General features: G+C 62.9%; 2 protein-coding genes across 2 annotated transcripts; both read right to left on the bottom strand.

Annotated features, from left to right (window-relative positions):
- Positions 1-558: 558 nt before the first annotated feature.
- LPMP_070310 (ubiquitin-protein ligase-like, putative) lies at positions 559-19,299 on the bottom strand (the record flags this gene model as incomplete). Its single annotated transcript, XM_010705737.1, has 1 exon — positions 559-19,299. The coding sequence occupies one exon, from the start codon at positions 19,297-19,299 to the stop codon at positions 559-561; it is 18,741 nt and encodes a 6,246-aa protein (XP_010704039.1).
- Positions 19,300-22,299: 3,000 nt separating this feature from the next.
- LPMP_070320 (hypothetical protein) lies at positions 22,300-23,064 on the bottom strand (the record flags this gene model as incomplete). The annotated part of the gene is made up of 1 exon (XM_010705738.1): positions 22,300-23,064. One exon carries the CDS (start codon positions 23,062-23,064, stop codon positions 22,300-22,302), a length of 765 nt encoding a protein of 254 aa, XP_010704040.1.
- Between the last annotated feature and the right edge of the window lie 774 nt (positions 23,065-23,838).

Raw genomic sequence — 23,838 nt, forward strand, 5'->3', positions numbered from 1 at the left:
TGTATGTGTGTGTGCACGGGAGTCGTTTTCTCGTTTCGCGTGCAGCAGACGGTGGGAGCGACCGTGCAGGGGGGGGGGGGCAGAGGTGTGAAGCAATCATTTCGCGGAGGAGGTAAATTTCCCATGAGGCCATTCGAGGGAAACTCTCACCGGTGCAACGTGCCTTGCAGGAGTGTGGGGGGTGTCGATCAGGCGGCATAGCAAGCGAAAAGGAAAGGGGCCTCTCGCTTCCGGCGTAAAACATCGGCACTGCATGCAATGCCACTTGGCAAGCACCAGGCCACCTGATCCGCGCAGTTCACCCACAGTAGTAGATGCAAATATGCCGCCAACGGGCCTTGTGAGTCACGTGGACAAACTGCACAGACGTCTCATGACGCTAATACACGCCCAACTGAAAACGAAAAAAGGGAAGAGGCACGGCGAGCGAACGAGCGAGAAGACGGCAGATGGCGGAATTAAGAGAAAAGAAACCACTAACACACACTCCTCCTCCTCCTCCTCCTCACGTGTACACTCCTCTGTCCAACGAGCTCCCCTCTCCCCGGCCCTGCACTACTACACCATCGTGAAGCCCATCGTACCGTACGTGATCGCCAGCATCAGCTTTTCCTTGAGCACCGCAGCGGAGTTATAGACGGGTAGGTCGATCTTGTTGAAGCATGTGTGCGCCTGCGGCAGAAGGTCCTCCTTGGTGACGGCCCAGCGGCTGATCGTGAAGGGCAGCGAGCGGCCGTTCGATCCCTCGAGATGGCCGAAGCCTCCATGTGGCACCTTCGACGAGCCAGTCGTAAACTGAAGCAGGTTCGCCAAGTCCTCCTTGCTCATGGAGCCGACCGCCTCCCAGAACCAACGCACCTGCGGCGAGGTGCTGCTGTAGCCCTCGTATAGGGTGTGCGTGCGCAGGTCCTCGACGTCGATGTTGGGCATGCCGCTGATGACCAGCTCCAGCTCGTTTTCCGTGAAGCACTGGATCTCGCGGCGAGGGATCACTGAATAGAATCCCTTCAGGAAGCGCAGCAGCTGATCCTCCGTGCGCCTTGTCATGTGAAACTCGCAGAGGAGTCGGACGTACTGCTGCTTGTTCGCGTTCGTCACCGCCGTGTCCTTTCCGTTCGGCTCCAACGCCTCCTCCTCCACCGAGCCGAAGCGGTCGTAGTTGACGGCGAAGGTCAAGCCAAGGTCCGTGACGTCGTTCTCCATGATCCAGTTGAGGTTCGTGTACAGCTCCGGATCAAAGCTCTGCAGGTCGGAGAAGACAGGGCGGTGACCAATGATGTGCCGGTAGAAAGCGCGCGTGAAGTGGATATCGATGGGGACGTTGTGGGCGATCGCCAGCCCCGTCACGACCCCCGCAAACTGGAAGTACTCGAGGTGGTTGGGGTTGACGCTGGAGAAGGGGTTTGGCTGGAAGGACATGCTATCCTGCGAGTGGATAAAGAGTGCGTAGCTCTCGTCGACTATGGATTCGGAGAGAAGCTGCAGCCACTCCCGTGTCAGCCCGCCAGCGTCGGCGCCCTCCTCGCCATGGAAGCGGATGTGCAGCTGGCCGCCAAAGGACTTCACCTTCTGCAGCTCCTTGAAGCTATCGAGCAGGCACGTCTGGCGGTTCACGCGAAGCAGAATGTTCGGTCCACGCCGTAGGCCCAGCCGCCGCCGAAAGTCCGTCAGCTTGAAGTTGAAGTCGATCAGGTTTGGCTCGTACTTGAGAAACGCAAAGCTGTCCTTGAGGAGATTTCCATCCCAGTGGAAGAGCGTGTTTAGAGTCGTGCGGTTCTCCTCCAAGACCATCCGCACCACGCGCGGCAGCCGACGGTGCTGCAGCTCCTCGGCGCTCTTCGGACCTTCTTCAGACAAATGCGTGCCGGCAGCCGTCATCCAATGAGCGGCTTCCGGGTGCTCTGCCAACTCGCGCACCGCTCGATCCGACACGGACGACGGCTTAGTTGAGGCGTGCAGGAAGTGCTCTGTCTCACCGGCTAAGCTGCTGCGACTGTCCGTCAGCACCCGTGCGCTCGCAGAGGCGCCGAGCAGTCGGGATTCGCTCATGTGGTACTTGCAGAAGGTTTGGAGTATGGACGAGACGCACGAGGGCAGCGGAAGGACCTCCTTCGGCGCGACGTGCTCCAGCAGGGTCGAGACGTCGAGCAGATACGCCTGGCTTGCCCGCCACAGCATCGTGAAGGCGCGCGGTTCGGAGCGCATGGTGGCCACGTACGGCTCGAAAAGCAGCTGGATGGCATCCCCCTCGCTGTTCTTGATGTCGAGTTTGACGAGAAGCGCCATGGCAGTGTCGGTGTCAAAGACGTAGTCCTCTGGGATGCTCAGCTGCTGCCACGTGTGGCGGCCAGAGAGCCCATTGACGCTCGTGCCACCAGTCAGCTGCGACCGCGTCGGGGCAACAGCAGCCACACCAACCCCGGCACTGTGGCCGCTGTTGCGGGACCTGGTGTGCAAAATCGCGTACACCTCCTGGCGGAACTCGTCACGTGCCTTCTTCAACGCGCGCACTCTGGCTTCGGCCAGCTCGACGAGCTCCTGTTCCAGGAGCTGAATAGGGCCGACACGCGCACTGCCACCGCCGCCCTGCAGCGGTGCGGAGGCGGCGTGCAGGGAAGTTGGCACGCCCGTCGGGGAGACGACTCCTGCGATGCTGCCGGCGGCGTCACCAGAGAGCATACTCACGCCCTCACGCGCCCCGCACTCTTGGAGACCGAACGACATAAGATGCACGACGCCCATCGCAATGTCGGACCGGCACAGCGGGTGTCGCAGCAGCAGCATCATTGAAGTCACCGTCTCAGGCACGCTTTGCAGCATGAGGGCTGCCGCTCGCCGCGCGCGCTGCTGCGTCTCCACGAGCGTCAGGCGTTCACGAGAGCAGTTCGCGCAGAGGTCGAACTGGCAGGAGGAGCAGTGGAAGCAGTAGTCGAAGCCCGGGTTGACACCGCATACATTGCACACGTAGCCGCCGTCTTCGTAGTTGGACAGGAGGCGGATGTTCGTCCACCGAAGTCGGTGCGGATGCCGCGGGTGCGCGATGAGCGTCTCTGTGAGCGGCTCGCTGGCGTTGGGGTCGGCGCCGGTGGTCAGCTCGTTGTCCTCCGAGGCGGTCGTCATGGAGCGCCGGCAGCGCAGAAGTTGCTGCAGCAGCTTGTCCAGTGCCAGCGCGAAGCTGGGCACATGCACGTGCTGCCGCGCGACTCGCCACAGCCGGTTCCACAGACCATACTGCACCGCACGCTCCTCAGCTGGGTCCAACGGTGCGTCGAGCGGCTTCAGGGTGGCTGTGTCAACGGTGCTGTCAGGTAGGAGGAAGAAGGCGGAAACCGCAGCTTGATTTTGCTTCACAAGGGACACAAAGAGAGTCGTGGCGTCTTTGACGAACTGCCGGTTCGCGGCCAGCTCGCTCGTCGACAACGTGCGCGGGAAGCGGGACAACGGCGCAGCGGGCGAGGACGGGGACGCGCGAGGGGTGGCGGGGGCGGACCTGCCAAGGCCTGCCGCGCCGTTGAGGGACGCATCCTCCGTTGTCGTCGTCGGCGTGGCTGCCATCAAGTCCAGCAGCTGGCAGGCGATTCGGACCGCTGTGCCTGTGTTGGACATGAGCAGCTGCATGAAGCGTTGTAGCTCCTGGTCCAGGCAGCTGATGCCTGTCAGCAAGTTGCACGGCAGCGCCAGCGGCGCCGTTGCTCGCAATCGCAGCAGCTCGATGCAACGAGCAACAATGTCCTCTGGTACGTCAGGTAGGGGGAGGGCGAGGGGGTGATACAGTGATTCCTGTACTGGAACCATCGACTCACTCAGCGCTGCAAGCGATGTCAGCGGTGTCGTCGGCGCCGCGTGAGGCCCCGAAGCGGAATGCTCCGCGGCAAAGGCGCCACCACCGCCGCTAGGCTGCGTATGCGGTGACGGTGACAGTGGGGACACGGATGAGTCTGATGCCATGAACTCCCTGGATAGTGGCAACTGCAATGAGGGAAACTGCGGGAGGTGGTAGTGTCCAGCAGCAGCAGCAGCAGCAGCAGCAGCAGTACTGGCAGCCGCGATCGGAGCGCCGCGCGGCGGAGCGTGGCGCATGATGGTGTTGCCACCACGGTGCACGCTATTCCGGTGGTTAAACACCATAACATCACGCACCGCATCATCCTCGTGCAGCGGTGAAAGCATCAGTCCGGAAGCGCCCACATCCGCCGATGCTGCCGCTCTGTCGGTGTACACGCTCATCGAGTGCAATATGGCCGAAGACGTTGGCAGCTCGAGTGCCTGTAGCACCATCTCGCATCGGTACAGTCTACGTGCCAAGAAGAGTTCCTGATTCACCACCTCGTACAGGTGAGTGGGCGGCCCAAACATGACTCTCATGACACCCTCAACCGTTTCCATGTCCCGCAGGACCGGCAAGCTGGTGCGGGCGCCGGCTGCAACGACTGCTGCGCTGCCGCCCCTTGCGTCCCGCGTGCTATCCCAGGCACCCAGCATCCATAAGCGCGACTGGTGCTGGTTTGCCTGCTGCTGCTGCTCTGCCTGCTCACGCTGGTGCTGGCGCCGCTCCTGCTCGCGCCGCGTGGCCCGCTCAGCCTCCTCGCGTGCCCGCTCCACCTCGGCGCGCAACTCCGTTGCCTCCCGCAGCACTTCAGGGTAGGAGCGCAGAAGCTCCAGGTCACACTGCAGCAGCAGGTCGCGGCGTGTCTCGGCATCAACGAGGAGCAGCGTCTGGTACAGCTCGCTGGCATTATTGTCGGCGCCCGTCACCCGCACCCATCGCGCCTCCACCTCCACGGCATGCCGCTGCGCATCCTCAGGCATCGCGCTAAGAAAGCCCGGGTACAGACGGGTGCGCTGCCCTTGCACCTCACGCTCGTCAGCGCCGCGGAGCAGGCTCATGCTGTCGAACAAGATCTCGCTGCGGACGTCCTCGGGCATCTCGATGAGGAACTGTGGGTTGAGGATGCCCTCCCACGGCTCCGGCGCAGCGGAAGTTGCGGCGGCTGCAGTTGCGCTCGTCGGCTGCTCAGACACAGCTGATGCACTCGATTGGGCAGTTTGTGGCGGCAGTGGGCCTGCCGGTACAGTGATGTCGGGGCTTGGGTCGCCAGCTGCGAAAAGGGCCAGGATGCGTGCGGTAAGAGCACCCACACTCATGTCACCCTCGCCAGTTGTGCTGGGCCCGGGCTGTACCTCCGCTGCTGCTGGCGCCGCTGCGCTTACCGTGCCTGCTGAGTTGGCTGTCTCGTGCCCTGGTCGCTGCGACGTGGCGGCGGTCGTGGGAAGCGGTGCATCGTGCGAAGCGCCTTCGGTGGAAGCCCCGGTGATGGTGGCGCTTGGCACGGTTACTTCCAAAGGCGAGCGTGAGTCGCGTCCGCGACGCATGATCTGGTCGCTCGGGGTGCTCTCCACCCCAATCGCCGCCGAGAAGGTCGATGGCAAACTGGTGGACGGCAGTGGGCGGCGCTGCGGCGGCAGCCACCCTGAAGTTGGTGCCACGGTGGTAGTGGCATACGATGTGGCAGGATTGAGCTGCGGAAAAGGACTTCCAAAGTCCTCGGCAGCGCCAGCGCTGCGCTGGTGAGCCTCCACCGACAACTGGTACGCCGGGTTGGCGCTGCCGTCGTTGCTGTCGCGACTGCGGTAATTCACCTCCGGCGTCGGTGCCTCCTCCTCGGACGCGCGCAGAGCCGGCAGCGGCGGCGTCTCCGTTTCCACCACGTTGTGAGCAGCCAGCGGACGCACTGACAGCACAATGGCGCGGTAGGCGCACGCTGCAAAACTCTGCGCCCGCTCCACCGTCGTAGCCGCTGCGGTGGGGCGCCCAACCGGATCGTCGTTAAGGTACGTGAGGCCGCCAGCCGTCTGCTGTGTCAGGCCATGACGCAAGGCACCGGAGTCGCCACCGTCGGCAACCAGCTCCGGCGCATACATGTCAAGCAGGGCGTCCTCGAGGTGGTCCCTCCCCGACAGCAAGCGCCCCGTGTTGTCGTAGTACAAGGCGGCGTCGCCTTCGTCGTCGTTATCGTCTTCGCCTTCCTCATACGTCTCTGCATCGTCGGCGGAGGTACTGTCGTCGTTCTCGTCGTTGTCGCCGTCACCACCTGCATGATCTTCCCCGGCGCTGTCGTCGTCATCCCTGCGGCGTCGACCGCCACCCGCGCCGGTCCGCGGAGAATTTAGCGGGGAGGGCACAAAGAAGCCCGTCATCTCCGGCTGATTGCGGAGAAGGTGCCCCACGTCGTCCTCGTCCTCGTCCTCCTCCACGTCGGCACCGTCATCGGCCATGACATCGGCGAAAAGGCCGATCTCCTCCTCCTCATCGCCCTCCTCGGGGGTCGAGTAGTCCGCGTCGTCCTCCACCGCCGCCGCCTCCGCATGGCCGTCGTTGTGCGAGCGTCGCCGGTGACGCCCCATTGCCTCTTCGGCACGCAGTGAGCGTATGACAGCCTCCTCATACGTCGCCAGCGCCACCGCACGGCGATGGTGGTGCTCGTCATCATCGCCGACGCCGCCGCGGACGACATCATCTCGCCCTGACCTCATCACCAAGGATGTCCGTTGCGACGCCATGGTGGAGGCATTCAGCTGCGGGCTTATGGGCATGCGCACGACAGATGCGTCAGCCATAGGAGGTGACGACGACAGAGCCTGCTGTAGAGAGCGCCGCTGCACACTACCGTGTGCGCTCACGTTCGGTTCCCCCTCCTCACCGCTGTCGTGGTTGCTCTGAACGGACCGCACCCCAGCGGCGCGCCTCACCGGCTGCATTGGTGACCACGTGTCACTCTCGTCGATACCATTAGGCGCCGCGGGCTGTGCCGCTGCACCATCACGTCCCGCACCCTCGCCGAATCCTCTGCCACTATCGTCGCCGTCGTCACCGTTGTCGCCGCTCTCGTCGTCGTTGCCCTCCACGTCCCCCTCCTGCTGCTCCTCCTCAAAGCTGAGAAATGTGTGTAGCGCACTCGTATCCGGCACCTCGGCGCCCATGCCGTGCTCCCCTGCAAAGCTCGAGGTGACGTCCAGTACGTTGTCGGCTACTCGCACGGTGTCGCCACTGCCGCTGTGAATCGCGTCGCGCGCAAGCAGCGCCTCCAAGTGGTCAAAGGCGTGCCGTAGGCTGGGCTGATCCTCCGCACCACGCAGCTGAGATGGAGGCCAGTTCAGCGTACTGGGAAGCTCCTGCCCTGTTAAATCAGGGTATGGGCGGCGCAAGGAGGCCGGGCCCCTGCCCTGGCTTATCCAGAGACTCGACCGCGGCAGCCCACGCGGCGGCCGATGCTGCTGCTGCTGCTGCTGTTGCTGTTGCATGTCCTGCTGCTGCGCAGCGTAGCGCCTCTGAGACGATGACAGCGTCTCCGCCAGTTTGAACTCACCCGAGGCGAGAAGCTGATGCGCGAGCAACTGCAACAGCGACGTTGCGTCGCGGCCGTGCTCGCACGACTGCAGCAAGCACACGCGAAAGAGAAGACCAAGGAGGCCGAGACGGCCAAGGTGGTTGAAGAAGCGTAGGAATGCCTCCTGCACAACACTGCTGAGGCCCATGCGCTGCTGAGTGGCCCGCTGACGAGCTGGCAGAGCCGCCGTCGCTGGCTGTGGGCTGCCACGCCACAAGAAGCACAGCACATCGTGCAGGCAGCGTGTGAGAGTCTTCCTTACGCGGCACACCCTATTTTTCGCCTCGAGCTGCTGCTGCTGCTGCTGCTGCTGCTGCTGGGCAGCTGGCTCGATGTCTTCCACCAGCGAAGGGACTCCCGACTCCGCTCCCGGCACTGCCGCAACGCCGTCATGTGTAGATGCGGTCACGACCTCCGCGTTGATCTCTCGATCGTCATTGATGGCTTTGACGCTGTCGGCGCCCTCGACTGCCTGAGATGAGGCCTGCGCCACCAGTGCCTCTGACATGGCTGTCGCCTCCACCGCCGTAACGAGACAACTGAGCGTGCGCACGACCACGTTAGATACGGTGGTCGGGTCATGCGCGAAAATGGCGGTGGCAAAGTCGGCGCTACCAGCGATGTGGTTACCACCGCTGCCGCTGCCGCTGCTGCTCCGACAAGTCTCGCCAAGTGCAGAGCAGAAATAAAGCGCCAGAGCGAGAAAGGGAGGCACGGCGATGACAGGTGGCGGCCGCGACATCGCCGGGGAGCCGCCGTCACCGTTCATCATCACGGATGTAGCAGGTTCACCTTCTCCCTCCCAAGAGACGGCGGCAGGAATAGCCAACGCCTCAGCAGAGTTGGCAGGGACCCCACGCGCGCCGGCAGTAGACGTGAGAAGCGCCGCATACTTGGCCGGTACTGGCATTTCAAAGCTAAGGGATAGCAGCGCCTCGCACACGCCAGGAAACTGCACCACAACGGCAAGCATGATGGCGCCGTGCGTAGCGCGGCCTTGGCCAGCCTCCACATTGCGCGCAAGGTGCTGCACAAAGCACTGCACGCGCTCCACGAAATCACGCGACGGCGTCAACGCGGCACCAGAGCGGGGTCGGCGCGTCGCACGAGGGCTGTGGCCACGACTTCCGGAGGTGGTAGTAGCACTTGTTACGGGGGGCCGCGGTCGCACCCACACCCCCAACCACGCCGCCGGCATCTCGCCCGTCGCCGCGCGCACCCACCGCACCTCGCAGTAGCGACGGAATGCGTGGTAGAAGGCGATAGGGTGGCGGATGATGTACGGCTCGAGGTTGGCAAGGAAGATGCTAAGGGGGATGAGGTAGCGGTGCATGGCAGCGGCAGCGGCTTCGGACACTTCGTGTTTCGCTGCTCCTGGACCAGCATCGTCAGCGTGCAGCTCCTCCTGCTCTGCCGACTCTGCCGGCTGTGATGGTGGCGTTGTTGGCGATGCGTCATTCGCTGATACGGGCATAGGCACCTGAGCACGGGGCTTCCGATGGCTGAAGTTCTTCCGTATTGCAACTGCCGACACCCTGCCCTCTTCGCGCAAGGGAGAGGGCGGCTCTGCAGGTGTAGTCGCTGACACACGCGTGAGCCGCAAGTGATGGGCAGAAAGCGCGGCATACGCCTTCTCGGTCAGCCGCCTCCCCTTACGGTGTATCTGCACGGTGGTCCGCAGCACCGTTACCATGTGCTGCCACACATCCTCCTCAAGGCGCAGCATGTCAGTCAGCAGTAGCCCGCTCAGGAGCATCGCCTTCTCGCGATTCGGGGGATCAATGTGGGTAATGTACGCACACAGAACCGAAAGCGAGTCGGTGTAGGCGCTGGTGGCATCAACTGAAGCATCGCGACTGGATGCTAGTGCCGTCGACCTAGCAGGAGTGACGTATGTGGCCGCAGGCGGGGCAGGTGATCCAGCTGGGCGGTGGGTACGGACGAGATACATGCACGTGGTGTAGTAGGTCGAGAAGCATGTCAGCAGGAAGTGCACGATTACTTCGTCAACACCGCACTCCACCACCTCCACCCGCGGGAGAGTGAGCCGCGCCGCCACCACCTTCGCCGTGGCGATGGGGACCACAACAGCAGCCGGCAAGACTCCGGGAAAGGGCAACGTGGTGGTGGAGACAGGTGAAGCCACCGGCGACGATGGAAACTGCGGGGAGGCTGAAAGCGCCCCATCAAGCGATCGGATGTTTCCAGCGAGGCCAGAGAATGAGGCACAACCGGTGCTTCCCTGCTGCTGCTGCTTTCGCTCCAGCTCCGCGTCTACTTTTTCGGCCGCCTCGTCGCGCAGTCGGGCAGCCATGAAATCAAACGTCATGCGCACCACCTCCTCGCACACGTCGCGGCCGAACAGGGCGCAGTGCGGAATGATGGAGCGCCGCAGTGAGTCCGTGCGGAAGTCGGCCCCGGTGAGTGGGTTGAGGAGGCGGTGTCGCAGCGGTGACCTCTCGCGGCGGCTGTCGCGAAAGGCGCCGGTGAGGTGACTGAGCACGTCCCGCGTCTCCTCATCCATGTCGTCACCAGCGTAGTCCAATTCGCGCGGACCGCTGAGGCTGCCACGGTGCTGCTGCAGCGACGACGTTGGCGGCGCGGGTCGCGCGGAGAGGGGTAGCCATGGCAGACCCTCGCTTCGCAGCAGCCGCTGGTAATTCTCTGGTCCAATGTCCTCCATTGTTGCCAGAGCGGCTGGTGACGGCATGACGGGCCTGCCATTGCTGCCCTCATCATCCCCGTTGCCGTGGGCGCCGGCGGGAGCGTAGTTTCTCGTGCTAAGCCGATCCTGTCGCACCCGCTCATCCTGCCAAGTGCGTCGCTCCACTTCGTACGCAGTCTGAGGGCGGCTCGGCGCCGCGTTGGGGTTGGCAGTGCCTGCTGAGAAAGGCACCCGCACCACTCGCTGCGACGGCTGATGTGTATGTTGCGCCCCAGTGCATAGCTCTGGGGCGCTGGCCTCTGGCAAGCCGTGTGGCCGCACCACAGCCTGCCCCCCCGCCTCCCCCGTCCCCATCGCGCTCTCCTTTGCTCCCGCCCCCGCAGCGCTGCTCGCACCCCGTGCGGTAGTGGTGGTGGCTGACATTGAAGGTGGGCATGGGAAGCCGTGGTGCTCCAGCACCGAGAGCATCTCGTCAAGCGCACGCTGCGTCCCCAGACCAAACGTGTTCAGGCCAAAGCGGTGCTCCTCCCCGTCCCGTCCACGCTGCCCGTTCACGGGGACGACGTGCTGACGGTGGCACTGGTGGCCATTCCAGCAGAATGTATTGCGCGTAGAGTCGAAGTAACTGCACTGCGCCCCCATCGTCTGCACGTGCGGCGGCGTCGCAGCGGTGCGGGCCAGTGGATCGGCGACCAACGGAGCGTCGCTGCGGACGTTCTGGAAGATACTCAAGAAGCTGACAAGTTGGCCGTGCAGCGTCATCTGAGTACGAGCGTAGTAGCGACGACGGCGCTGGCGGAGCTCGCGCTGCGCTGCCGCAACAGCACCAGAGCTGGGACCACTAAGAGCCTGCTGACGTGCTTCCTCGTCATGCTGCTCTGCGGTGATCGCCTCGATAGCCTGGTGTACCGCCTTCACGATGGCACGTGGCAGCGGGGTCAGCGCAAGGGCCTCCACGAGAACGACGCCGCGCAGCTGCGTCAAGAGAACGCCAATGTACTCAAGCAGTACAACGTTCTCGCGCACGTTCGAAAGCACCCGGTGAAGCATGTAGGCCACAACGTACTGCTGCTCAGTCGTGTTCGTGCCCGTCCACATGCCCCACAGTGCTCGACACGTGCGCTTGCGCAGGAGTCGATGTCCGGCCTCGCTCAGCGTATCCAAGGGAAAAATTCGACCAGCAGCGATATCGCACACCCACGGCAGCGCACGCCCCCACTCATTCACAACCGAGAGCGGTGCGCCAGGCTGGGAGCGCCGTGGCTGCTGCAGGCGCGTAACATGCTGACCGAAGCGATCTTGCACAGGGCTCGAGCCAGGAGACGGCGCACCGACACGAGAGTTTTGCAGGAGCCCCGCGCGGGCCCATGGTGATTGGTTGAGGCGATGAGTGCCGTCGTTGATAATGATCGCACGCGTCTCTTCCGCTCTGCTATGCTGCATCTCGCTGCCCTCGCCCTCCTCGTCATCGTCCTTGTCGTCTGCCGCAGACACCTCCCTTTCTCTCAGCTGAGGTGATGACGAACTGGGGAGGAGGTCCGCGCTAGCAGCCAGCGCAGCAGCTGTGGTCATGGACGCTGATTTTGTGGTACCGTCCTGCCACTCACGCGCCAGTGCCTGGAAGGACATGCGGCTCAAAGTCTCCGGCTTAAGCTGCGCAACCGCCTCCATTGCCGCCACGTACACGTGCGGCACCATCGGAAACCCCGGCAGCTTTGGCCACACGTCAAGGACGCAATACAGAAGGGACTCGACGTGGTTGCAGTGCCTCCCCCGTGTCCGCGCGTCACAGCTTTCAAGGAAGTTCATGAGAAGTACGGCCATGTACACAAGACAGCGCTGCAGCTGATCCTTCAGCGCCGCCACGGTCGGAGAGAACGATGCAGCCGCTACCGCCATCGCGGAAGTGGGCGACTTGTCTCCGTCTGGGGCAGAAGTGCGTCTCACCGACGCCGCATCACCGGTAAAGACGAGGCGCGAGAGGAGAATCATAAACTGTGCTGCACGGGAGAGCATGTCGTGCAGCGGTGTGCTCTCGCAGTCTGGCGTCGCCCCACTGACGCCCGTGCACACCGCGCCGAGCACCGCCAGCTCCCACAGTACGTGGCGGGCTGCGACGAAATTAATCTCGCGCAGAAACGCCGCCACGTCGACGCAGCTTGGCAGGCTCACTACGGCCAGCACACGTGGGTCTAGGTCGAACCACTCACAGGCCGTGCGCGCACGTGCGGAGGCGGATGAGGCGTTTCTGCCTCCGCCGCCGCCGCCGTTGTCCGCCGTCGCTCCAGCCCGATTGTCGTGGCGTGGAGTTGGCCGAAACATGTGCGTGCGCCCCTGCACGTCTGCTATGATGGTGGCCTCTTCGTCGTCCGAATTCTGAGAGTTGCGCTGCTTCGCTCGCATCCGCGATGGGTGCGACTGCCGCGCGTGCTCGACCCCGATGCCACTACCTCGAGGAGTGGGGTCGAGGCTGCCCACATCTGCGCTGGCGCTGCGCACGGCGTTCTCAAAGGCGGCCTGCATGTCGCTCCGAATGGTGCGCAGGAGGCCTGTCACGTTCAGTGGCAGTGCCGGCCGAACATGCCCGTCGCGTCGGTACGGCGACAAGTAGAAAAAGTTGCGCGTCGGCTGATCAACCGCGCGGCGGCCAGTGAAGAGGGAGAGAAACGCCCACTGCTGCAGGGCCTTGGCTGCGTTGATGGGAACGAAGAGCGGCGTTGGGTGCGGTGCCGCACCGGCGTGAGCCGTAGTGGCAGCAGAAGCAGCAGTGCCACCTCCAGCTCCGCTGCCAACTCCGCCAGCGGGTCTGGCCAGCCCTCCCGCAGCGGCCGGGCCACCTCCTACAACGCCGGTCGGGAGCGGCGGCGGCGACGTCGGCAACGAAGACGATAGCGTTGTGCTACTGCCGGCAGAGTCTTCGGAGTCGACGCCGTGGCTTATCCTACCGAGACTGCTGCGGCGACCACCGCGTCTGACACTGTCTCTTGCGTGGGGGTCGGCCAACACAGACGGCACGACGATTGAAGAAAAGGCGGAGTGCGGCAGCAACTCTTCCGAAGCGGCGCCACCTGCAGCCGCTGCCTCTGCGCGCGCCACCGGTCCGCCATCCACTTGGTGTGGCATCGCTGCAGCTGAGCTAGGGCCTAGCGAGGACACATCGCCGGCAGCAGCCATCGACGTAGTTGCCTGCACCCAGGCCTCCGCCGTCATCCACGCGGTTGACGGCTCATTCAGTAGGCTGCGGCCGTCCTGCAGCATCGACTGAAGTATTCGGTCGCTGGCGTCCATGCCAGCAGCGGCGCTGGTATCCACCTCGCTGCTGTCGCGACCTCCCATCACCACCGGCAGCGCCGCAGGCAAGGTGGTGGCGCCTGCCTCTGCGTTGCGATCGTATAGGGAGAGGATGTTTGTTGAGATGCTGCTGTGCTGGATGCCCACCTGCAAGCTGCGCAGAAGCCTCGTCACCTCGTCGGCCGTGTACGGGGTCCGCACCACGAGTGCATCCACGACGAATTCCATTATCTCGCTGAAGACGCTCCGCCACGGCGTTGCCTCGCTGTCGCGGCGGCCGGGACCGCTGCTGCCACCGCCGCCCCCGCTCGAGCTTGACGTTGACACACGCCACGCCTCCAGCAGCTGGCGCAGGAAGGCTCCATCACCGACGCTCAGCGGTCGCAGCACGGAGGAGATGACATCCTTGCAAGGCGACTCCGAGGTATGGTAGTACACTCGCTCCGCCACAGCAGCCTCATCAGCGCCGTGTTGAGCACTGCCACGGACATCGACGTCGTCGCTACTGCCCTCCCCTGCAGCCGCCCCCGGCCCACTTTGATGCTGCTGCATCACGGCGATAGACCCGCGCCGATGCGTCTCCAAGCCCCGGCCTTCAAGTACGCGCTTCATGGCTTTCAAACAGCGGCGCCGCATCGCCTTGGACATGGCGCCCTCCACGTCGGTTGTGACCTCACCGCCACCGCCACTGCTGTCGGCGCCGCTTTCACGGGCCATCACTATCTCCGGTGCGGCAATGAAGTCGCGAGACGAAAAGTGCAAGATGCACTGGACCGTCGACTTCAGTGTTGCCTCCATCCACGTCGACGGCGGGGCGCTGCGGAGGTAGTCGCCGAAGATCCGGGCGTGGAGGTAGGGACCGATGGTGGCCTGGACATAGCCCAGCAGCGCACAACCTCCGTTGGCGGTGCCCTGCTCGTACACATCCAGCGGGCTGCCTAGATGGGCGCGAGTAAGCAGGGCATGACCACGTCCATCGGTGGCACCGTGCTCCTCTTGCACTGCTTCTCTCTCCTTGCCCGCAGCGGTGGTGGCTGCACCACTCGCCTCCGCGGCGTCAGTGTCGTGCCGCTGCAGCGGTGCGTGGGAACCCATCAACGACCACAGCTGGTTCACTGCCAGATGAAAGTCGCGCGTGGTGGACTCCAGGACCATCGCCAGCTCCTGCTGACTGGCCTGCTGCTCGGCACTGCGGCGACTCAGTCGGTAGCGCCGCTGGTGGCCGTCCCAGTCCAAGGCAGAGAAAAAGGCGAAAAAGTTGTTCAGCGTGCGGCATAACTCGATGGCCTGGATGAGGAGGTGGAGGTAGTCGGCACGAGTTCGCGGGCCCACACCACTGCCGCTGGCTGCACCGGCTATAGTGCACTGCCCTGCCGCCGTCGCATCATCGCCGTCCGCAGCGCTCCGCAACAGCGGGTGCGGGTGAACTGCCCCTGCACGCACCGCCTGGGCAAAGTCGTGCGTCTGCTGGCTTAGCAGGGAAAGCTCCGCCCGCAGAGCAGGGCAAAAGTGGCCCGTGATGAGAGATGACGGCTGCAGAACCTCCGCCAACACCCGCTGGACCTCCTTCACGGCACCTTGCAGGGTCTTGTAGCCCACCTCCTCACGCTTGAGGTGCAGGCGATGGAGCTCGACCATGCGCGTAAGAACGACGTCAATCGACGCGCTCGGTGCGGCCGAGTGCGAAACAGCGCTGATGTGGTGCGATGGCCGCCGCCGCCCATTAAGACGAGCCTGAGAGGCAACGCCGTCAGTGCTGTCGGTGCTCGAGTCGACGGCAGGCGCCGGAAATGGTGCGGAAGTCCTCCTCCAAGGCCTCTTCAGGTCGTGCAGTAGACGTGTGTACGCGGTGCTGCTCCAGCAGCGAAGTACCCGATCCTCCCTCGCCTGCTGCATGGCGTGGTGATCCACCAACTGCTGCTGCACAGAGTCGACTTGGCGTGCCGCCGACGTCGCTACAATGGACAGCGACGGAAAGGCGGTGCTGGGTAGATGGTATCTCTCCTCGTCCTCCACCATGCCGGCATCCTCACTCGTATTGGTGTCACCTGCCTCGTGGTCGGGGCATGCCTCGGCGGATTCCTCGAAGAGGGCCTCGATGTCGAGCAGTGAGGCAGCTGACATTGCGGGTGTCACAGTCAGGCTCTGCGTGACGGCCGTGATCCACTCGGTGTGCTTCAAGAAGACGGAATGGGTCGCTTTGTGCACCGTCATGGCCTCCACAAACTCGGGAAGCACCAGGCGAACCGCCACGGTGTTCACGTAGGCGTCCTCAGCAGGGATGTAGCGCTCCAGCAGCTCCGGCGGCGGGTGTTCGATGAGCAGCGGCGACGGCTCTGAGAACGATGAGAGTATCGAGGTTGCTTGCGCGAGCTCGCGTCGCGGAATGTTCGGCAAGCCGTTCTCCTCCACCATGTCTAGTGCAAACCGCAACGGCGCCGCAGGAGTGGTTACATCTTTCGAAAAGATGCGAGGCCGACGCGCGATTGCCAGCACTGTGTTCAGCAGTCCACGCTCGGCGAAGAGGGGAACCATATCACGCACATTGTAGTGCACGCAGGCAGAGAAGAGCCGCAGGGCGGCGCTGGAGAGGGGACCGTAGCGCGTCTGGTAGACAAGTTGGTGTAGGAGGGTGTAGAGGTCGCACTGGGACTTGGGCAGCGACGCCTCGTAAGGCGGCATGGCGCTTGTAGTCGTCGCGCTGGTGTCGGCAAGGGAGTGGCATGCCGTGTCCGTGCCCACGGCGTCTCCAGTGCGGATGTGACTGCCGGACGAGCAGGCCAGCGAATCAGTCGGGGATGCAGACGCTGGGGCTGAGGTGATGGAGGAGGCAGGCAGCGTGAACAGCAAGTTCATTGGGTTCACAGAGATGTGTCCGTTGCGCACGAGCATGCGTAGGACGTCGAGGCACGTCAGAATAGTGTCGTACGCCTTCACCGTGATCACGGGCATCTTCGCCTCTTCCTCCCTCAGCCGCCGGCGCAACGAGGCGCCTGTCGCGTTCTTTCCGTTACGCACGCGCCGCCCGTCACCATCGCCGTGCTGCTCGTCGTCGTCATCGTCTGTCTCGTCAACAGCCCTTGCGGCAACCAAAGCCTCGTAGTCTATGCCGCCACGCGTCGATGTGTCACCGTCACCCCCGCCAGTGAAAGGTGGAACGGCCGACTGAGCAGCAGCCACACCGTCGCCACCACTGCCAGTACCCACGTCTCCGACCACTTCGTCCTCCGCGTTCTCGCTGCCGACCGACGACGAGTGAGACGAAGAGTCCGCTGGCGAGGACCATGAACGCTGCGAGGCAGCTGCACCAGGTGGTGGCTCTCGCGCGAGTGTGAGTGGCGTCGCAACAGCGGTTTCGTCGGCGCTGGCGCTCGGTGCCTCTGTGGCGGTGGTCGTTGAGAGTCGCAGCGTCATAGGCGTCTCTGCGGTGCCGGTTACAGTGGTGTTGTGAGCGCTGACGCTCGGCGGTGTGGCCTGCACCGGTGGCACGGCCAGCGCTGGCGGCATGGGCGGCAAGTAGAAGCGGAGGCAGCGGGCCACGGCGTTGACGAGGCGCTCGTTGAGCTCCGCGACGATCATCTCGCGTCGGTTCAGCATGGCCAACGTACGCGCCACAAGAGCTGGATAGAAGGTAGGGTACTCGGAGAGGATGTGCAGGAGCTGCGTCACCATCGTCCGCCCTCGCGTCGACACGCGAAAACACATCGGCTGAGTCACGTAGTCGTCCACCAGCAGCCCGTACTGCCAGTGCTCTGCATAGGTCGAGAACTCCTCTCGCTGGAAGCGGCGCCGTGACGGCACCGTGGCGTTGATGATGCTCCACACGGTGTTCGTCTCCGGCGCGCCTGACGCGACGGCATTCACAGTGGACTGAGCCACACGGATCGAAAACCAAAACTTCGAAAGATCCGCCACAGCGCCGACTAGGGTAGCGTACATCCGCCGCGCCCGCTCCTGCAGCGCCTCCAGTCGCGCCCTCTTCGATGCGCGCACCGCCTTCATCTCCTCCGACTCATCTTGCTCGTCCATCGACAGCGGCGGCGAACTGGAGGAGGAGACCAGAAGCGCTTCTTGGTCATCTTCCAATATTTCGCGTATCAGCGGTGTACACGCCCACACCTCTCGAAAGTACTCGAGTGCGTCAGTCGACTCGACACTCACGCGAGACGGACTGTCCAGCAGCTGATACGCCAGCAGTCGGCACCGTGCCCACCAGAGCAGCAGCTCCGGTGTCTGGGCACACTCCAGCATACTCTCGTGGCAAATCGCATTGGCGTCTTCCGTTTTGAAGGGCGCACTGCAGTGCTCGCCCTCGCTGACGCCGCTGTTGTTGCCCAGCTGGGCATCACCTTCGCTGCTGCCGGCACCAGCGGCCTCTGCACTACCTCGTCCGGCGCCGAGGCTGTTTGCGGGGTTCCTGCGCAACTGCAGACCGCTGAGTGAGTTGAACGCGTTGCCCAGCAGCGCCGTCACAAAGCCGCTGACGTCGCCCGTGTTGTTCCCGGTGCTCTGCCGCGCCGCCTCGCTCGCGCCGCCACTGCTGGTGGCGCTTTGAATGGGTATGCCCAGCTCGACGGCCTGCATATGGCCGCCAGCGGTCGTGCGGGTCTGTCGCAGCGATGTGTGCGGCAGAATCCCGGAAGAGGACGAGACGACCGGAAACGACCCGCCACCTGCGCCGGACGAAGACGCGCCAGCGGGGCTTTCGCCAGGCCGCTGCAGTGGCGCATAGCGACCCTGCTGCTCGCCACTATCGGTGCTCTGGCTCGGAAGGCGCATGGGCGGGAGCTGGCGGCGACGAGCCATCTGTCGGCGCTGCAGGTGTTGCCACGGCGGCGCAGCGGCGGAGGCACCAGTGCTAGTCGACATACAGGAGAAGGGCAAGGAAGAGGCAGCCGGGGAGGCGGTCAGTGGTATCTCCGCTGTGGAGTCCGCAATGCCCAGTAGCGCACGGATATCGCGCACGACGTCGCTGTACTCCTCCCAGCAGGCGCGCAGAATATCACCAAAGCTCGGCGAGCTGCCCCACCCCTCGGCGATTAAGCGGAAGACAGACATGCTGCACAGCACCTTCCTTGGCAGTCCGCGCAGGGCGGAATTCAGGAGGAGCCCGAGGTAGATGGTGGACGGGTCCTTGCAGAATACAAGCCGCGCCGTGCACCCTGATACGGACGCATTCGGCGGCCGCGAGCACCTGTAGGGCGCACTCGTCGCCGCGATGAGAGTCAGAACCGTCTTGATATCATGGTAGCCTTGGCGAACCTCCTCAAGAGACATCCGCGAGCTAGTGGCTGTTGCCACAGGAGCAGAAACGGCGGTGTCGCCAATCTGCTCCTCTCGGGCAGACGAACGATGCTCAGCGAGGCTGCCAGCGTCCTGATGCAGACTTACCGTCTTCCCGGTGCCCTGCTGACCCTCCACAGCATCTGATGAGGCTAACGGCAGGCTTCCGTAGCTGTCAATGAGGGACATGAGCGGCCTACCCGTGTTGTTCTCGTACCGCAGCACAGGCTTGGCCATGACACCCCACCATCGCGTCATGGCGCTCACGCGTGAGTCGCTCAGCGGCAGCAGCGGGCTGGTGTCCATGAGGTGGAACAACACACGATCGTACAGCATCGCCTCCATGATGCGCGGCACATGACGCACCTCCCAGCGTGGATCGCGTAGCAACCGCGTGTACTGCGACACAAGCGGCGCAAAGCAGACCGGCGGCAGTACCCGCGCGGCGTCGCGTAGCTGAGTATCGCTACGATACGGCGGCAGGTTCATCTCATCCTCGGTTGTCCCCACCTGCAATACCCGCCACTCACGCCCGTTCGACTCAAAGCGGATCCCATCGCCTTGCGCCTCCAGTGCAATGTTGTCACTCGCGGAGATGCCCCACGGCAGCTGGCCGTTCTGTCCCTCGGCACCGAAGGTGTCGAAGAGGTGAACAAGGAGCTGCGGATCCATGATAGAGTACCACGGAGAAGACTGAGGAAGACAAGTGGATGGCGAAGGGTTCACTCAGAGAGAGGGGGTAACAAGAGTACGCGCGAGGGTTTCTGTGTAGAGGTGTAGGCGCGCCAGCAGCAGAGAGCAATCTGCTGTTGGCTCAGAGAACACCACAGTGCACGTACTCACACACGCACGTTTTCTCGTCCAAGAACAACAGCCACAAAGGAGAGGGGGGAGTAGGGAGAGTCGGGGGGGGAGAGGCCGTCGAGCACAGAAGAGGCCAGGAAACAAGGAAGAGCAGAATGCTCGTAGGTGTATGGATGCAAAGCTGGACAAAGCCACGCCTATGCACACGTATTAGTGCGTGTAGGTGCCTCTGATGAGCGCGAGCAGTGAACCACAAGCCGCTGTTGCGACTGCTGTACGCCAACGTGGGAGGTGCAGAAGGTGACACAAAGCGCTCGTACTACGGAAGTGCGCACGCTCGCTTACGGTCTGTCAAGCACACACACTCACGCGGGGAAGGAGGAGGGGAGGAGGTGAAAAGACGAAGGGAAAAAGTGCAATCACGACGGCAGCAACAAGGCAGTAGTCTCACCCGCAGCTGAAGAGGAGGAGGAGGAGTGGTGGAAGAGGAGGAAAAAAGTCAAAGCAAAACAAATTTCAACGGCGACAACGACAATGAAGATCCAGAGAAGGCACGAGCAGAGACCCCAAAAAGGAGGAGGAATCCGAGGCCGTGCGAAAGAGAGGGGAGGGGGAGAGGGGGAAGCAATTCAACACGGAGCGCCGGCAAATAGGGAGGCAGCGGCTCCGGCGAGATGTGCCGTGTAGACGTGCGAAACGTGCGGTCAGCACGGCGCCACAGAAGTCCTCCGTGCTGGACAGCCAATGGAGCAGCGAGCCGCGTTCGACGCCAAAGTCAACTGTACACACGCGCGGGGAGTCAGAGAGGAGAGTCCGCGTACGAGCGCACGAGAGCCAGCCCAAGCCAACAAAGGAGATACGACTACTGCCTCGTAAAGCAAAAGGACACACGCGTGTGCGAGTCCGTGTGCTGCTGAGGCCGGTGTTCCTGCGCGAGGGAGGGGGAAAAGAGCGAGCGAGCGAGAGAGAGAGAGAGAGAGCGGCTCAATACGAGAAGCACGTGCGGGGCTCTCGCACACGTCACGGTGAAGGGAGGGGAAGCGAACCGCAAAAGAGGGCGGTCGTTTGGCACAACGCAAATCGGGGCAGATGCGCGCACGCGAGGCAGCAGCAGGTGTCGCCGGAGTCGTCGAGAGAAGAGGGAAATACAGCGCGAGCGAGCGAGCGATCGATCGAGCAAGAGAGGTGAGAGAAGCAAGAGAGGTGGCAGAGGAGACCACGAAGTAGAGCACAGCTTACGTGTAGGTATGTGAAAAGAAATCTGACGTCAGATGGGAGAGGTGCTCTGTCTATACACGTGACAGCGTCTGCTTCTCTGTGATCGGTCCCCTCCCCCTTGTACGCGGATGCCGAGCAGGAAGATGACGTGGCCGAACTGCAGCAGCAGCGGCTGTAGTAGAGAGAAGGGCGGGGTGAGACAAACCAGAAAATCGATACAGACAGAGAGCACGCGCGAGAAGGAGGAGATACTCGAGCGTGCGTGCGTGCAGGCTCGTGATTCTGCCAGAGAGCGACGGCAAAAAGACAACGACAGCCTCCCACACCCAACAACGAAGGCACAACACCTAAGGAGACGGCGGCAAAACCAAGCGAAAGTGGAAGAAAAGAGAAGGTCAGGTGGGGGAGGGGGAGGGGAGGGGGTGTACGACTGCCATTGACCGTAGAGCCGGCGATGGATACAGAGAGAGAGAGTGTGTGAGTGAGTGAGAGAGAGAAAAGCGGAAAAAGAGAGAGGAGGCAAAGTTAAATCACGGCAACCACCGAACTTTGGTCAGTCATGCGGAGTACATATCACCCTCGTCTTGATCGAGGGGGTGGGCAACATGTTGTGCTCAAGTGGTAGAAGAAAGACATGGATGAGGGCCGCGCATGGCGACTTTCCGCCGTCCCCCACCCTCCTTCAATGGGCACACGTGCGACGGCAGGGCTGTGCTTTGGACACCCCTGCCGAGAAAAGAAACCACACCAAGGCGAAGAAGGGAAAGAGAGCACCCGAGAGGGGGCAGCACTGGCCTGCGCACGCGACTGGGAGTGTGGGAGCGCTTCTGCTGCTGTTGTTCATTTCCTGAAAAGACGCACAACGACCCCCACCCACCCACCCACCCCACCCCGTTGTCTCCTCATCTCTCACCTCGCCTCTTGCCTTCCTCCGCTGTCGCGTCACTCACGCAGCATCAGCAGCGCCAGCCGTGCTTCGCCGTGCTGTCAGTAGCTGAAGGGGGGGCCCAAGTAAACGCGTATCCACACGCCGAGTGAAAACAGCGAGAAAAGCACACAATCACCCGCACGGAAGAAAACAACGGGAGAATACCGAAGCATAAGTCCTGCAGCACCATCAGCACGATTGCCTGCAGAGACAACGGGGGGAGGGGAGGAGGGGGGGATAAACACGAGCTCAGAGAACCTTATCGAACGCCTCAACTTGGCGTACCGCCACCCTCAGCCCTCTCTCTGCTGTTTTGCTTTTCTTCGTTGGATTGTTTTTCCCCATTTAGGTGCGCCTCCACCTGCTGCAGCGGCCTCGCCACTTTAAGCTTTGCTCAATACTGAGACACCCCTCTCCGGCCTTCTTGCACTGCAGCACACACACGGCGAGAAAAAGAATGTCACTGCGCCGCGAAGCACCGCTCACTCCTTCTACCACGACTTGCACGGTAGCAGCGACACTGAGAGCAGGCATAACCTTTGGTGCGCATCATCAACGCCATTCGTATCACCACTCCACTGCTGGCAACGACGCCAGTTTGCTCCGCCTTCTCTTTCCCTGATAGTATACCGCAGCCCCCCAACATGGGTGTGAACATTGCCTGTCTGGGATGAGGAAGTGCAGAGGAGCAGACGTCCACAACTGCACCTGTGCTCTCCATTCTACTTGCGCGTCATGAGTGCCATCAGGGGCTGCTCCAGGTAGGTGATGGAGGGATCCTCAAGGTGATCCTCCAGGTCGGTGATGCGGTAGTGCGCGAAAGCGTCCAACGCATTCGACACACTCTCCATGACGCCCTCCTCCGATATCGTCGCCTCCGGCGCGAGTGTGTCGGAGTTCCAGCGGCCAAACGTCATCAGCTCATCCATGGAGGCTTGCGACGGCAGCGAGATGGCCTTGTTGCACGAGCACCGATCCACCGTCAGGCACGTGATCGCCAACCCCATGGGCGGCGAGGTGAGGTACTCGTTACTCACAAACCAGACGAGTAGCTTCGTGTTCGACGGCATGCGGGCCTGCAGTGCCTCCAGCATCGTCTTGGTGACCGGCGAGATGCAGCTATCCATGAGGCGCTCGTTCGCGATGTACACGCCGAGCAGCGACTGCCCCGTCGTCTTGGAGGCGTACTGCACATGCGCGTAGGCGACCTCCAGCATTGGATGTGGCGCCGTCATGGGCAGCGTGTGGAAAAGTGGAACAGCGTCGGAGACGTAGCACACGCTAGAAGACGCTCCGCTGGCGGCGCCCAAGCTGGGGTGAGTGCTGTTGGGGCTTCCAGTGCTTTGCGCCGCCGCGCCTGCGTCGTCGTTCAGTCGCTTTCCGACGAGCATGCCCATAACTGGCTGCGCTGGATACTTGTAGCAGTGCAGCAGCGCCTTGGTATAAGCCTCCGGCGAGGCCACGACGCTGCAAGGTGAGAATGACATGCGTGTAAGCGTTGCGCGGTGCGGTAGTCGGTGCTCCGGTGGGCAACGGTGAGTTGGTAAAGGAAGTGGGTCAAGGTAGAGAGCGGTGTGGTGCTGTTTAGTGCGCGCAACGGCTCTCAAGGCAGAGAACGAGAGAAAAGAGATGGAGGGAGAGCGCAACAGTACACCATACGCCCACACAGACGCTAACGTGGAGGGGGAGGAGGAGAGGTGGCGAGTGGACACAGCTGGAGAAGGAGTAAGGAGAGTCCCGATTCAGCGCACTGGTACTTCGGGAAGAAGGGGGAGTGAGAATTATGAAGAAGTGGAAGGCGCACGTGAGAGCGATGAGCAGAAGTGAGAGCACGAAGGTTCTATACAAGCACCTCTGCATCACCACTCACAGCCAGTCATTCACTCACACGTGCATCATCTACTTAGCACGCTCCCTCCCCCTCCCCCCGCCTCTACCCCCACACACACAAACGCACACCGTTACCACCACCTTCCTCCTCTGACTCGTGCAAACAACTTCAAAGGCGTCCAACCCCTGCACGACTGACCCTCAGCGTGCGAGTGCTTCAAGTCGGTAGACGTGCACGTCTACCCTCGCATGAAGCGTCAGTCTATGTCGGTGCTACTTCCCTCCCTGGTGGTGGTGTTGTACATGGCAGAGGAAGCGAGAAGAAGGAAAGGGGGAGCGGCAAAACACGCAAAGACGCGAAGGCCGACTTTGGAGGGAGAAAGGCCCAAGAAGAGAGGCGCGGTACGTGAGAGAACGTCTGTGCGTGTCGA

Source organism: Leishmania panamensis (assembly GCF_000755165.1).
Source record: "Leishmania panamensis strain MHOM/PA/94/PSC-1 chromosome 7 sequence".
In the NCBI taxonomy this organism is placed as follows: Eukaryota; Euglenozoa; class Kinetoplastea; order Trypanosomatida; family Trypanosomatidae; genus Leishmania; species Leishmania panamensis.